Source organism: Ictidomys tridecemlineatus, chromosome 8 (genome assembly GCF_052094955.1).
Source record: "Ictidomys tridecemlineatus isolate mIctTri1 chromosome 8, mIctTri1.hap1, whole genome shotgun sequence".
NCBI classification, from domain to species: Eukaryota; Metazoa; Chordata; class Mammalia; order Rodentia; family Sciuridae; genus Ictidomys; species Ictidomys tridecemlineatus.
In genome coordinates this window covers 43,662,372-43,675,798 of record NC_135484.1, presented here as the reverse complement: position 1 = coordinate 43,675,798, position 13,427 = coordinate 43,662,372, and the positions used below count along the sequence as shown (strand labels likewise).

At 33.7% G+C, this 13,427-nt stretch overlaps 1 protein-coding gene across 14 annotated transcripts in view; it reads right to left on the bottom strand.

Annotated features, from left to right (window-relative positions):
• The window catches only part of Fam184a (family with sequence similarity 184 member A), a 125,956-nt gene that overhangs the window by 30,144 nt on the left and 82,385 nt on the right, over nt 1-13,427 (bottom strand). For 10 of the 14 annotated variants that reach the window (XR_002485182.3, XM_078019321.1, XM_078019322.1 and 7 more), the window contains exons 10-11: nt 7,964-8,005; nt 1,100-1,312 (exon numbers count right to left, since the gene is read on the bottom strand). Coding sequence is in view for 13 of the 14 variants with exons in the window: in XM_078019321.1 (XP_077875447.1) it covers nt 1,100-1,312; nt 7,964-8,005 (255 nt within the window). In the remaining variant the exon portion in view is untranslated. The remainder of the gene's footprint in view (nt 1-1,099; nt 1,313-7,963; nt 8,006-13,427) is intronic. The other 4 variants (XM_021733789.3, XM_005336094.4, XM_021733792.3 and 1 more) reach the window with 1 other exon arrangement.

The following is a 13,427-nucleotide window of genomic DNA, read 5'->3' as shown; positions in this document are numbered from 1 at the left end:
CATGAAGATTCAGACATGTAATATGATTAATATAATAATGTATCAACTTTATTTAAATCCCTTCTGTCTGAGTTGTTGGTGTCACACTACTTTTCATAGAACCTTTGGATAAAAATAAGGAAATTATAATATTTTGAAATGTTTCCAATTTCTCTGTTTATGAATTTTTTGTACATGGGGAAAAAAGGAATGTGAAGATAAACTGGGTAGGATAAAAAACATAAATCCTTTGGATACCCTTATTTTTTGTAGACATAAGACAAAAATTAAAAATTTGAGGGAAGACTATTACAAATATGAAGAGTACTAAATGATTAGAAATGTTATATTTAGGAGAACCATGCTAAAAAGGTTAATTGAATTTATTTCTTCTTTAGCTTTTTAAAAAAATCACAATATATAACAAACTAGAGAGTGTATGAGTTTTAGCATTATGATCACAAACAAATAAAATGTTGGCCCCAATCTAGTCTAGTGTAGTGTTTGATTAGTGTATATGTTTAATCATTCTGATAATCATAGGAAGTCACATCCTGGAAAACTTATTTATTTATTTTTCTTTTTTTTATTAGTAGTTGTTCAAAACATTACAAAGCTCTTGACATATCATATTTCATACATTTGATTCAAGCACATTATGAATTCCCATTTTTACCCCGTATACATATTGCAGATTCACATCAGTTCCACATCCACTTTTTTACATACTGCCATACTAGTGTCTGTTGTATTCTGCTGCCCTTCCTATCCTCTACTATCCCCCCTCTCCCCTCCCCTTCCCTCCCCTCCCATCTTCTCTCTCTACCCCATCTACTGTAATTCATATCTCTCTCTTGTTTTTTCCCCCTTTCCCCTCACTTCCTCTTATATGTAATTTTGTATAACAATGAGAGTCTCCTTCCTTTACCATGCAATTTCCCTTCTCTCTTTCTTTCCCTCCCCCCTCTCGACCCTGTTTAATGGTGATCTTCTTCTCATGCTCTTCCTCCCCATTGGAAAATTTATTTAAATAAAAATAAAACATAATGCCTTGGGGCAAAAAAAATTCTTAAGAATTTGAAGGTTAATTACGTTTGAACATATGTCATATTAAACTTACTCTTTGTTCCTTTTCCTTTTCTTCTTCCATGGTTTGAAATGCGAGAACATGCGCTTCTTTTAAGGATTTATGCCTCTGCTGATGTTGTTCCTCTAATTCTTCAAGCTCTTGGGTAAGTCTTTGTCGTTCTTGTGTAAACTGGGCTTGCAGTTGTTGCAAAGAAGTTTGAGACTGGGAAAGCTGAATTTCCAGATTCTGTTTCAGCAAAGAAATCTACACCACAGAATGGCATACAATGAAGAATAAATACAAGGCATATCTCACACATTGCTAATCTTATTTCCTTTCATTGATGAAAGCATTTCAAAAACATTTTATAAAATAATTCTCTTAAGAAAAAGTTTAAAATGCTTTATAGTAAAATCTAATCCTAAGCTATCTTCATTTAAAATTCTATTTTCAGTAGATGTCTTGTTTGTAAACTATCTAAGGAACATGATAACCTATATTTAGAAATTCAATGAACACCCCTGCTGCAACATAATAAAAATTAGTAATATGAAATAACATATTTATAAGGTCATGGTCATTTCAAGGAGATAGTACGAAAAGTTAAGTGCAATTATTTGTGAAGAAGTAAAGTAAAATAGTTAAGCTTTATGGACTGAGCTAAAATCCTAGCTCTGTCATGTGTTTGCATCTACACCTCACCACTGTGTTAGAACTGAGTCATCTAGGACAGCTCCTGAAGCCAGGCACAGTGGTGCATGCCTGTAATCCCAGCAGCTCTGGAGGCTGAGGAGGAGGACTGCAAGTTCTAAGCCAACCTCAGCAACTCAACAATGCCCTAAGCAATTTAGTGAGACCCTATCTCAAAATAAAAAATAAAAAGGGCTGGTGCTTCTGACATGAACAATTCAATAAGTAAGCTAAAATTGTTTGAGAATTAAAGACCTACTCCTTAAAAGATTTATCAGCTTATAATTTAGAATCATTGTTTAAACATTGTTTTGAATTTCATTTTTGAAATTTTTGCATTTTGATTTAATTCAAATGATTTGCAAGCCTTTAAGCTTTTTTAAAAAAATCACAAACATGCCAGGCATAGTCACACAGTCCCTTGGGGAGGCTGAGGCAAGAGGATCATAAATTGAGACCATCCTCAGCAAGTTAGCAAGACTCTGTCTTAAAAAAAGAAAAAAAGTAGGGGCCAGGGGAGGCTGTGGATGTAGCTCAGTGCCAGTGCCAGGGCAGTTCAATCCCTAGTATCATAACAAACAAACATCTCTTAATCCTGGAATTATATTTTTACATTAACATCAGGTGCTTTTGTTTCACTATGGAAAACTGATTTGTTACTCCTTTTGAAAACAAACATCAGCCCTAATATGTTAGCATTGTTTGGAAGTTTTAATATACTTAAAATGAAATATTTTATAAGAATAAAAATCATATATGTATATATTGTACATATTCATATATGCATTTGATGAAACCATGTAATTTGATCTATTTATATTCTCATATAAGACTACTAAACTTGAAACAATGTAACTCAACCATACTCTAAAAGTCTGAGAACAAGAATTTAGGGGAACCAGATAAAAAACCATAAGTTCCATAAATATCTTAAGACATCCTATGTGTTTATGTATAGTAAAACTGTTTCCATGGCCAAGAAAGCCAAGGAAAGAGGAAACTTTAAAGTGAGTTTGTATAATGGGAAAGACCTTCCTTTCACTGCCACATGGCAGATGTAAGTTGCCTCACATGTCTTACAAGGAAAGGCAGAGAAAGGGTCGGGTCTCACCAGAAATGCAAAGCAAGAAAGGAGGAAAGAAAACCTACTGGAACTGGAAATGCCAAAGTCAAGTGGCTATCTTCCTTTAAATCAGCAGGAAACAGTCATAGACTGCAGTGAGCTTAGGTGGATCATTAGGAAGGGTTTTGGATAAAATTATAAATCAGGATTAATTGTAAAAGTTAGCATATGCTTTTATGGAAACAGTCAAGCACTGGTGAGAAATGATACAACTGGCATAGATATTCAATGTTATAATTTTATTTCCAAAGAAGTGACTGTATCTGTTCAAAGTTTAGGAATTCTACTCATTAATTTCTACGCAAATATAAGATTTCAGAGGTTATTTTATGTTTAGAGCCAAGAGGGAATTGCAAGGCTGTGAATCTAGGCAATGCAACTCCCCATTCCTCTCAATGGCACCAGAACCCATGGTTTAGAGTCTGAAACGAGTCCTACAAATGTGGAAATAACATGAGAATGCACAGCTGCATATAAGGCCATACTTATAGAGTAAGAATTATTCCATGTGACTTCTCGCCATTTTATGCAAGGATAATCAGGATGAAAAAAATATTACGGACATCCTAGAGAAAATAAAATATAATGATCATATAAAAATTATAGAATTATATAAAATACAATAAAAAGAGAAGAGGCAACAAAAATGTTTTTGAATGCTGATGTGTGAATAATAGAGCAATTCTCTTCCCAGCCAGCTGGTTCTTGAAGTAGAAAAAGCAACTCTATCCATTCTCTTCCCAAGTTCAACATTACTCATTTCCAGGTGCGCAACCCATGGTGATGCCTAGTTATCTCTAGTAAGAACTGGTTAGAGTATATGTGGGAAAGGTGGGAAAAGTGTTCATTTTATGTGAGATTATGGTTGATATTCTCAAAGATATTTATCAGCCTGTGACTAAGTGGGGACTAAAATAGACCTAGCATTCTGCTCTCCAAGTGTCTGACCTGGTACAGATAGTGTCCACCCCAAAAGAATGGGCATAATTTTCTTTTTTGCATACAAGCACCACTTGGGCAGGCAATGAATCTGAATCCTAAACTCTAATTGAGTGTGCACTTAGGTCAGTTAGGAAGTCAACCATTTCACAGCATGTACATATTTTGTTTTCTGCAATATCTACTTTTAAAGTTCACTGAGTCAATAATCTTCCATTGTGTCACTTTGACTACAATAGTGTCAAATTGTGTTAATCTGACTACAATATTTAAGAAAAAACTTTTGAAGAAATATGACATTAAAATGAATGAATGAAATATCACAGTAACATATAATAGCCATGCATTTAAAATCTAACCAGTTTTAAACTTCTCCCGTTAAAATATGCTTAAATATTTTACTGTATTATAATATACTTTACCTTGAAAGAACTCCAAAATAATAATTTCCAACTTAGGATGTATAATTAGTCTTTAAATCTATACTCAAGAAAATAATATAAGCTATATGCAGAAGACATTATCATGCAGTTTAATATTTAAATATACTTATTTTTGTATTCTTAATTTTGAAAAGCATACCAAAATAATAAGGCAATCTAAAATATTTTAATTCATGCTCACAACAGTAATGTGAATGATATGCAGAAAGCATAAATCATGCAATGCAACATCAAAACTCATTTATCTTTAATAAATAAATTAGTAGAATCACAATACATAAATCAGCCTTTATTCAGCATAAAAATTACATGGCATTTTAAAAGACAATGAGCAAAGCAATGTAAAATGATCTAATATTTTATAGCTATAATTTAAGCATCTGGGTTTAATACATTTTATGGAAGTACATATTAATATAAAACTTCATTAATTCAAAACAACCAAGAACAAAGATTTAACTTTCTATCAAAAGATTTGGGCAATAATCTAGATTAGTACTTTCATTGTAGAATTATACAATACATAGAAAGGCATTTGTTAATTAATAAGAAATAGTAGATGCTTTGAATTGTATAATATATTCAAATTAGGTAGAACATTTCTACACATTTGTTACAGCTTCAAAATTTTAATATTCTTATCCATTTTAAATAAATAAAAGATAATCTTTATTTCAGAAAAGAATTAGCTCTTATTTTTTAAACTCTTACCACAGCAATTTATATATAAATTATGTAATATTTTCTACTGATTAATAAATATCAGATATTTTTCACATTTAAAAGTACACTGACAGTAACTGCCCCCTTCTGACTTCTACCACTTAAATACTATTATCTTTCTTAAAATCAAGTGTTGCTGTCTCTTTGAAAATATAGCACAGAAGACAGAATTCTGTAAAATTGTTACAATAAAATAATTAGAATTTAAAATATATGGATACTTTTTTTAAAAAGAGAGAGACAAGGGTTAACTCACAAGGGTTCTGTATCTTAGTACGGTACTTGTAGAACGCCCTCAAAATAAAACTGAAACATCAAATCTGAAGTACTGGATATGTAGAATGTTAACATGGGACGTTGTTATTAATTTTGTACATTTAATCTACAACCTTTGGTTTTTTAAAATTAACTATTAGGTATATATGACAGCAGAATACATTTTGATTCATTGTACACTACAATGTTTGTTTTTTGATGCAATGTTGGTGGCCCCCTACAAATCAGTCTTACAGCAGAAATCAAAGAATACAAAAAGTATACAATTTATTCTAAAAAATAAAGTATGTCTTAAGGTAATATCTGTATTCTGTGTTCTCAAACCTGGAGTATCAGGTTTTAATAAACACAGTTGCTAGACTCTGACCCCTTGAGATTATGATTTAATCTGCAATTGGGGCCAGGCAGTGCAGCATATTTTTATTCCTAATTACAAAAGTAAAAAGCATTTATTGTGGGAAAAACTAAAAAATATGGAAGTATATAAAATAAGAAGTAAAGTCTCTTCATTCCCATTCCTTGTCCCAATCCCAAGAGGAAACGAGTTATAACACTTATTATGTATCTCTGTAGATTTTAACTTCTGGTGTCTGCCTTGATAAAACTGTCTGGTTTCTTTTGCTGTATCATGTGTAAACTAATAGATGATTTCACTAAATGTAGAGACTGTATCTACCACAATCTGACAAAATATCGGCTCTGTCTTCTACATAGAAGTTTCTTGGTGGTCATGGGGCATACTTCAACAAGATCAGCATTTATTGTCCAAAGCAGAGGAAACAGATACCTCTAGAGCTGCTGATCGTCCATCTGTATCAGAGAAGTAAATATGACTTCAGATGTGAAGTCATGAAGGTGTCCTGGCCTGCAGGTGTAAATAGAGTGCTTCTCACAGAGCCAATTCTGTGTAGCTTCCTCAAAATTAGTATGATCAAGGATTATTTAATGATATTTGGTGATTTTCCTTTAGGAAGGCCAATGAATTTATGCTTGTAGTTTTTCCTCTTCCTTACAATAACATTCATAGGGTACACATGGTAAGTAGATATGCCCCATTTTGCTTAATTGTTATTTTGGAGACAACGTTTATGTTACCCAAGCTGGCTTGAATTTATAGAAATGGGCCACCATGCCTGGCTACCCCTTACCCATTATTTTGAATGACTATACACATTTCTTATGGCAATTACTGTTCCTTGCCTCTCCCCTTTTCTTTCTTTCTAGCTAAATGAACTTTCGAGTTTGTTATGGGATTAAATGGAAATCCCCATCTTAAAAAAAGTTAAGTACCTCCCTTTAGTAAAATAACTAGGATAAAATTGTCCTTATTAATTTAGGCATTAATATTTAGTTAGATGCTTTCAAATATATACATTAACACAGCAATTGCCAACCTAGGCTTAGTAGAGGATATGGTAATACACAAAAGAATATTAATACATCAATGACTTATGTAAATGCTCATGTGTAACACTTAAAGGTGCTTAAATACTTCAATTCCTTTTACACCTAATTTGCTATTACTGAAGAATCTACTTAAGAAAAATAAGTTTGCAAAATAATCATTCTGAAAAAAAATTTGGCTCAAAAAATTTATAATTTTTGTTTTTTTAAAGACTTGTAAACTGAATTTATCAATTAAGAACCACAATAATGCTTCATAATTTCCTAGAGATACTTGTAGAATGTGTTACCAATCACATTCTCATTCAGAACTAAAACTATTTAGAAAGCATCTATAAAGAAGAGATGTATCAATAACCACTTGTTTAAAAAGATGACATATGTAGAAAAAAACCTTTTGCCAGGTGCTTAACTTTTACACGGGAGGCTGGATAGACATAGCGTGCAGAGAAGGTAGGTTATTCTCTAGATTTGAAGATTAGACTTCACAGGACATCTCTAGACTTGAAGCTTTGATCTCTCCAGGAAAGGATTGGTAAACTAGAGCCTGTTTCATAAATTAAGTTGTACTGGAACACAGTCATATCAACAGGTTGATACATAATCTGTGAGTGTTTCATGCTACAACTGCAGTCAAGTAGCAACCCACAGAGCCACAAGTATTTACCATTTGGTCTTCTACAGAAAAGTATACTAAGCCCCCTGCTCTAGGATATCAAGAAAAGTATTCAAAGATAACTCTGTTATTTTAAAGGACAAGTTAAATGTGGGTTTGGTATGAAAATAAAACTTTTTTGTTTTTTTTTTGGTGAACTAAAGGTTTCAGTGTGTGAAAATGTATTTCTGTTAGTAATTATAATATTATGTAAACTACGTTCTAAACCTCATGAGCCTTCATAACTTCCTGATCCTTTTAAATAAAAAGTGCACTAACACCACTTTTTTTTAAAAAAAGATTAACAAAAATAAATAAATATTTATATTCATTTCCATATTTATGATAATCAACTACTTAATAGTTTAAAAATATTGCTATATCTTTCAATGTTAACATTAAAGAATGAATTTTATGTTTGAGAGCTAAGATCTTGTTTGACTTTATTACTAAATTGTGTTTTTAATACAATGTGGTAGATGTATGTACATACATAAATGAGTGGCTGAAAGTTAAAAGCAATTAGTATCCATATAACAAAGCATATTCTATTGAATTCCAAATTTTTATTTAAGTTAAAGCTTTAAAGCAGTGATGTCATTTATGCAAAATCAAAAGTGCAACATGCCCTTGTGTATAAATTGTAAGTGCCGCTCACTTACATTGTTGATAGATTTATGCAAAGCTTCACCCAGAGAATGCCGCTATGAAGAAAAGATCACAGGAATAAAGGGAAACATTCAGAAATCAACTAAGCAAAAGAAAGAGGGATAAAAAGGGAGAGTAAAACACAGAACATTAATTATAATATGTTCAAGAAAAAAATAAGCTGAAAACAGTTCTGAGAGAGAAGTTAGACAAAAAGAATTTTAAGACACATTCTAAATTATCTACAGTTTCTTAAACTGTATGATTGATTGTGGGGCTGGCGGACTTACCTATGCAAAATATTAAAGGCTAAAACATGCAAACCAGAATTCAGTTTAAAAGATGATGGTTACTGAAGAACCTAGAAAGGCTATTATTGCTGTAAATTCTTCCCAGACATTTAAAATCTGACCACTGAAAGCATTACACAAGCATGACTAGAGATTCAGGAAGGATTTCTCCAGGGAGAAACAAGAAGAATCACAATACTAACCTGAATGACTATTTTGGGGCCAGAAATAAACATGAGATAATCATTAAAAATGTGAAGATTTAATAATAATCTGCTTTTGTACTTGAGAGGAATGGAAGGTGAGATGCTTTTATATATTTTTAATTCATTTTCTAAGCTATATTTGGCAAAATTATTTCCATTTCTTCAGAAGCTCATTGAAATTTTAAGTGATAAATCATTGGAAAAAGCAATATCTTTTTCCCTTCAAATATAGCGAGAAATGTGATTTCATTTTCAATTGCTCACTTGTTTACTTTTACAAAATACAAAGTGTTTCCAAAATACAAAGTAATATTTTCTATTTAATTGACTAATTTAAATTTAAAAGTTCCTTTAAAGGCTGGGGATGTAGCTTATTGGTAGAGTGCTTGACTAGCACACACAAGGCCCTGGGTTTGACCCCAGCACACATAAAAAAAATTTCTGTAAAATGGTAGTTTTTACTCTGAACACATCAAAATTTCAGATAGACCATAATTATTATTTTTTACATATTCCTTAAGGCATCACAAACTGAAGATAACTTTTACATGGAAAATAACTTTTGCTAATAGTTTAGTTTAACATATTTCAGGGTATAGTTTACTAGAGTTAAAAAAATAAGGTGAGAAAAAGATACTTCCTATTTGATTACACAGTTTATCAACTATCTTATTATTTTGTTAGTTACATTAATTTTCTTTATACTTAAACACTCATTTGTATAATAATAAGAAATTTAATCTTTCCAGACTTGATAAAACTTAATTGGAGGGATCGTCAGCTGTAATATTTTTACCTCTTTGTATTTCTCAGAATCAATGTTCTAGAACTAGAAGTCAATCTAAAAAGTGTGTTATTTACTTATGGGGTAGATTTTATTTTTCATTCTTTTTTATTTATCTTATGTAATGATGTAGGTATGATGCTAAGCTATGATCTCAGGGGTCAGCTTACATGAAGACACTACCACAGTGTTGTTGGGCAGCAATGTTACTACAATTGGTTAATATAAAAGTGAAGTGAGATTTGTGTTTTTATTTAATAATATTAGATTACTACTATATTCCAGAAAATATCATAAGTGCTGAGTGAGATACAGAGCCAGGTAAAACAAACAACAGATAACCCAAAATAAATATGATAAATGATATGAAAAAATTATAAATATGACTTTTTTATTTTTTAATTTTAGGTGGGCCAAATATCTTTATTTTATTTTTACATGGTACTGAGGATCGGACCCAATGCCTTGTGCATGCTAGGCGAGCACGCTATCACTGAGCTGCCAACTATGATAGGAAATAACTGGAGATAATATTGGGTTGATAGTAAAGAAAAACCTTTTGGAAGAAGTCACATTGAAACTAGGTGTCCCTGCAGAAGCAGACAGGAGAAAACCTTGGGAATGAGTGTTTTAGGCAAACAGTTCAGCTAGGACAAAGACCCCAAGTAGGCAGTGAGCTGGGCATGAAGAGGGGAGCATGTCTGTGAAGTGCAGTTCAAGTGGAATAATGGAGGACTAAGAGCCTGACCAAGTAGGTGCCCTGAGGATCATCAGCAGGGTAAACAGCATGACCTGACTAACATAAAAGTGAAACTGGGGAGAAAGGGGAGGAAGGCCACTGTAACAGTGGCTTGGACTATAGAGTTTACTAGAGAAGAAGGAAGAAGATAGAACTGGGGTATATTTGGAGGTAGAATAAAGAGGATTGAGAAGTTACATGTAAAACAAAGGAAAGAGAAATAAGACATTACTCTTTAAGTTTTATTTTGAACAACAAACAGTGCCAATAACTTAAGATGCTGGGAGAGTGGGTGGGGGTGAAAATCAATATTTCTGAGTCAGACATGCTAAGTTTGAGATGCCAATTTGTCATCCAAGTAAATTTGACTTGAGGGAAGAGGTCATGCCTAGAGATTTAATTTGCAAGTCATTGGCATAAACAGTATTTAAATCAAAAGACTAGTTGAGATCCCAAGTGTTATAGACTATTTGTGTCTCCCACCCCCCAAACTCATATGTTGAAACCCTAAAACCTAACATGATGGCATCAGGAAGTAGGGTGTGGTAGATTTTTCAATCATGAGGGCAGAGCCTTCCAGAGTGGGCTTAGTGCCCTTAGAAAGAGCCCCAGAGGATTCCTGCAGTCCTTCACATACCATATGAGAACACACTGAGAAGATGGCTGTCAAGGAACCAAGAAGTGATCCTTCCCCAGACACTAAATCTGTTAGTCTCATGAACTTTGTCTTTCCAGCTTCCAGAACTATGAGAAACAAATTTATATTTAAAGCAACCCAGACTATTATTACAGCCCAAGCTTAGATAGGAAATTTATAACAAGAGATAAGGGTGCTACTCTAACACTGAAAATGTGGAAAAGGCTTAGAACTTGGTAATAAGAGGAGAAACAGTTTTTAGCTGCATGCTAGGAAAAAATCTACTTTGGTATGAGCAAATCTTTAAAAGTGATTCTGGTAAGGGCTCAAAAAGTAAAGAGGGTAAATACAGAAAAAGCCTTAATCTTTCTAGAGAACACCTGAGAATCCTGAGAAAATTGTTGGTAGAAATATGTATTGTGAAGGCCATTCTGATAAATTCTCAGAAATAAAGAACATGGTATTGAAAACTAAGGAAAGAGAATCCTTGTTATAAAGAGGGAAAGAAGTTGGCTAAATTGTGCTCGTGTACTAGAGTCTTATAACTTAAAGTGAAGAAATTGGATATTTAGCTGAAGCAATTTCTAAGCAAAGTTCTGAAGGTCTTGGTTGGCTCCTTTATGGAAAAATGCAAGGGGAAAGGAATGACTGGGCACCATGTAATCCTGGTGACTTAGGAGGCTGAGGTAGGAGGATTGCAATTTCCCAATTAGCCTGAGTAATTTAGTGACACCCTAAGCAACTTAGCAAGGCTCTGTCTTTTATTTTTTAAAATATTTTTTTAGTTGTAGTTGGACACAATACCTTTATTTTATTTATTTTTTTGTGGTGCTGAGGATTGAACCCAGTGCCTCACACGTGCTAGGTGAGCACTCTACCACTGAGCCACAACCCCAGCCCCAAGACTCTGTCTTAAAGTAAAAAATTGAGGGCTGGGAATGTGGCTCAGTGGTTAAGCACCCCTGAGTTCAATTACTGGTTCCAAAAAAAAGAAATTAGCATGTAAAGATTTGGAAAACTCTCAGCTTATCCACATCACAAAAATAAGGGTGTATTTAGAAGAGCAACTGTTTAATAAAGAGATTAGTGTAGGTGTGAATCATGGGCCTGATGAGTTACCTCAGCAGACACTACTCTTTGGGAAAAAAATAAAGATGATGACAGATCCTGAAGGCGATTCAGAGATCAGCAGGGCTGCATCCTTGGTTTCAAAAGAAGGGATCACTGCCTCATTTTCAACAGACCAGACAATTTCCACCAAAGCTGTGGGGGAGAAACTATCTAAGGACATGAGGGTGGGATCACCTGAAGCCTTGGGGACTTAACTGCTGTTTGGCAGTTACAGGGGCAGAAGTGCCAAATCTAGTGGGTTCAAAAGGCAGGATTCCAGCCCATTGTGACAAGAAGGTAGGACTTCCCCTCCAGTGAGCCTTGAAGGCAGAGTATTAAGCCAAAAGATTATTTTCAAGCCTTAAGATCTCATGAAGTCAGCCTTGTAGTTTGGACTTATTTGGGATTCATTACTCCTTTCTTTCCTATTTATCCCTCTTGGAACAGAATATCTATCCTGCTCCTGTCCCATCATTGTATTTTGGAAACACAAACTTCCGTGGTGCTACATAGTTTGGATACTGAACATCCCCCAAAGGCCAATGTGTTAAAGGATTGGTCTTAGCTTGGTATTCTTGAGAGATGGTAGTCCCTTTGGGAGGTGGGGCCCAGTGGGACATCACTGGGGGTGTGTCCTTAAATAGGATCATTTTTGCATACAAGATTTTAGTTTGTTCAATATTCCTTTGAGCTGACATTTATAGTTTTAGGTTTAAACTAAAATAGATTACTATAGTCTGGGTGGCTTAAACAACAAATATGTATGTCACACAGTTCTAGGAGGCTACGAAGTCCAAGTTCAAGATGCCCACAGATTTGGTATCTGGTGGGTTCCTACTCCCTGGTTCATATATAGCTGCCCTATTATTGTATCTTCATGTGATAAAAGGGCCAGGGGAACACTTTTAGTTCTCTTTGTAAGGTTCCCCTTCATGACCTAGTCAACTATCAAAGGCTCTTCTTCCTAATCACCATTAAATAGGGGGTTAGGTTTGAACATTTGGATTGGTGGGGGACATAGACATTCAATCTGGTCCGATATATTCATGTCCTTCTCATATGCAAAATATGGTTATTACATGTTATTATCTCCAGAAGACTTAACCTTATTCCAGCATAAACCCTAAAGTCTAAAATCTAAATATCATTTAAATCAGATAATGAGTGAGCTGAGACAAATGTTTCCAGTTACAAACCTATAAAATCAAGTGTGTTAGCCTTCCGTCACTGGAACAAACTACTTTAGATAATTAACTTATAAAAACAAAAAGTTTATTTTGCCTCTCATTTTTAGAGGTTCCAGTCCATGACCAGATAGACCTATTGCTTTTAGGCCTCTGGTGGTGATACTGGTTGGCAATAGCTGGGACTGTGTGGTAGAGCCAAAACTCCTGGCCAGGAAACTAAGCAGCAAGATCTGTGTTAACCAAAACTGATGCCCTATATAATAGCCAATTTGTTTTAAAGCTTTTTAAGTTTGTTGTTAATTTTTGAGTGAGCGAAAGGGCTTCAAGAAATTTTTCTTCAACTGACTGAGAGCACTCAGAGATTCCAACATAGAAAACTTACTAAATTTATTTCAGGATTTCTGTTCTTGAAGGATGAATATAATCAAAATTTCAGATAAGTAAGAAGAAAAATTGAAAATAATTTTAAAAGCTATTAAACTTAATGTTGGTATATAAATATTGAAATCCACTAAATTATAACCT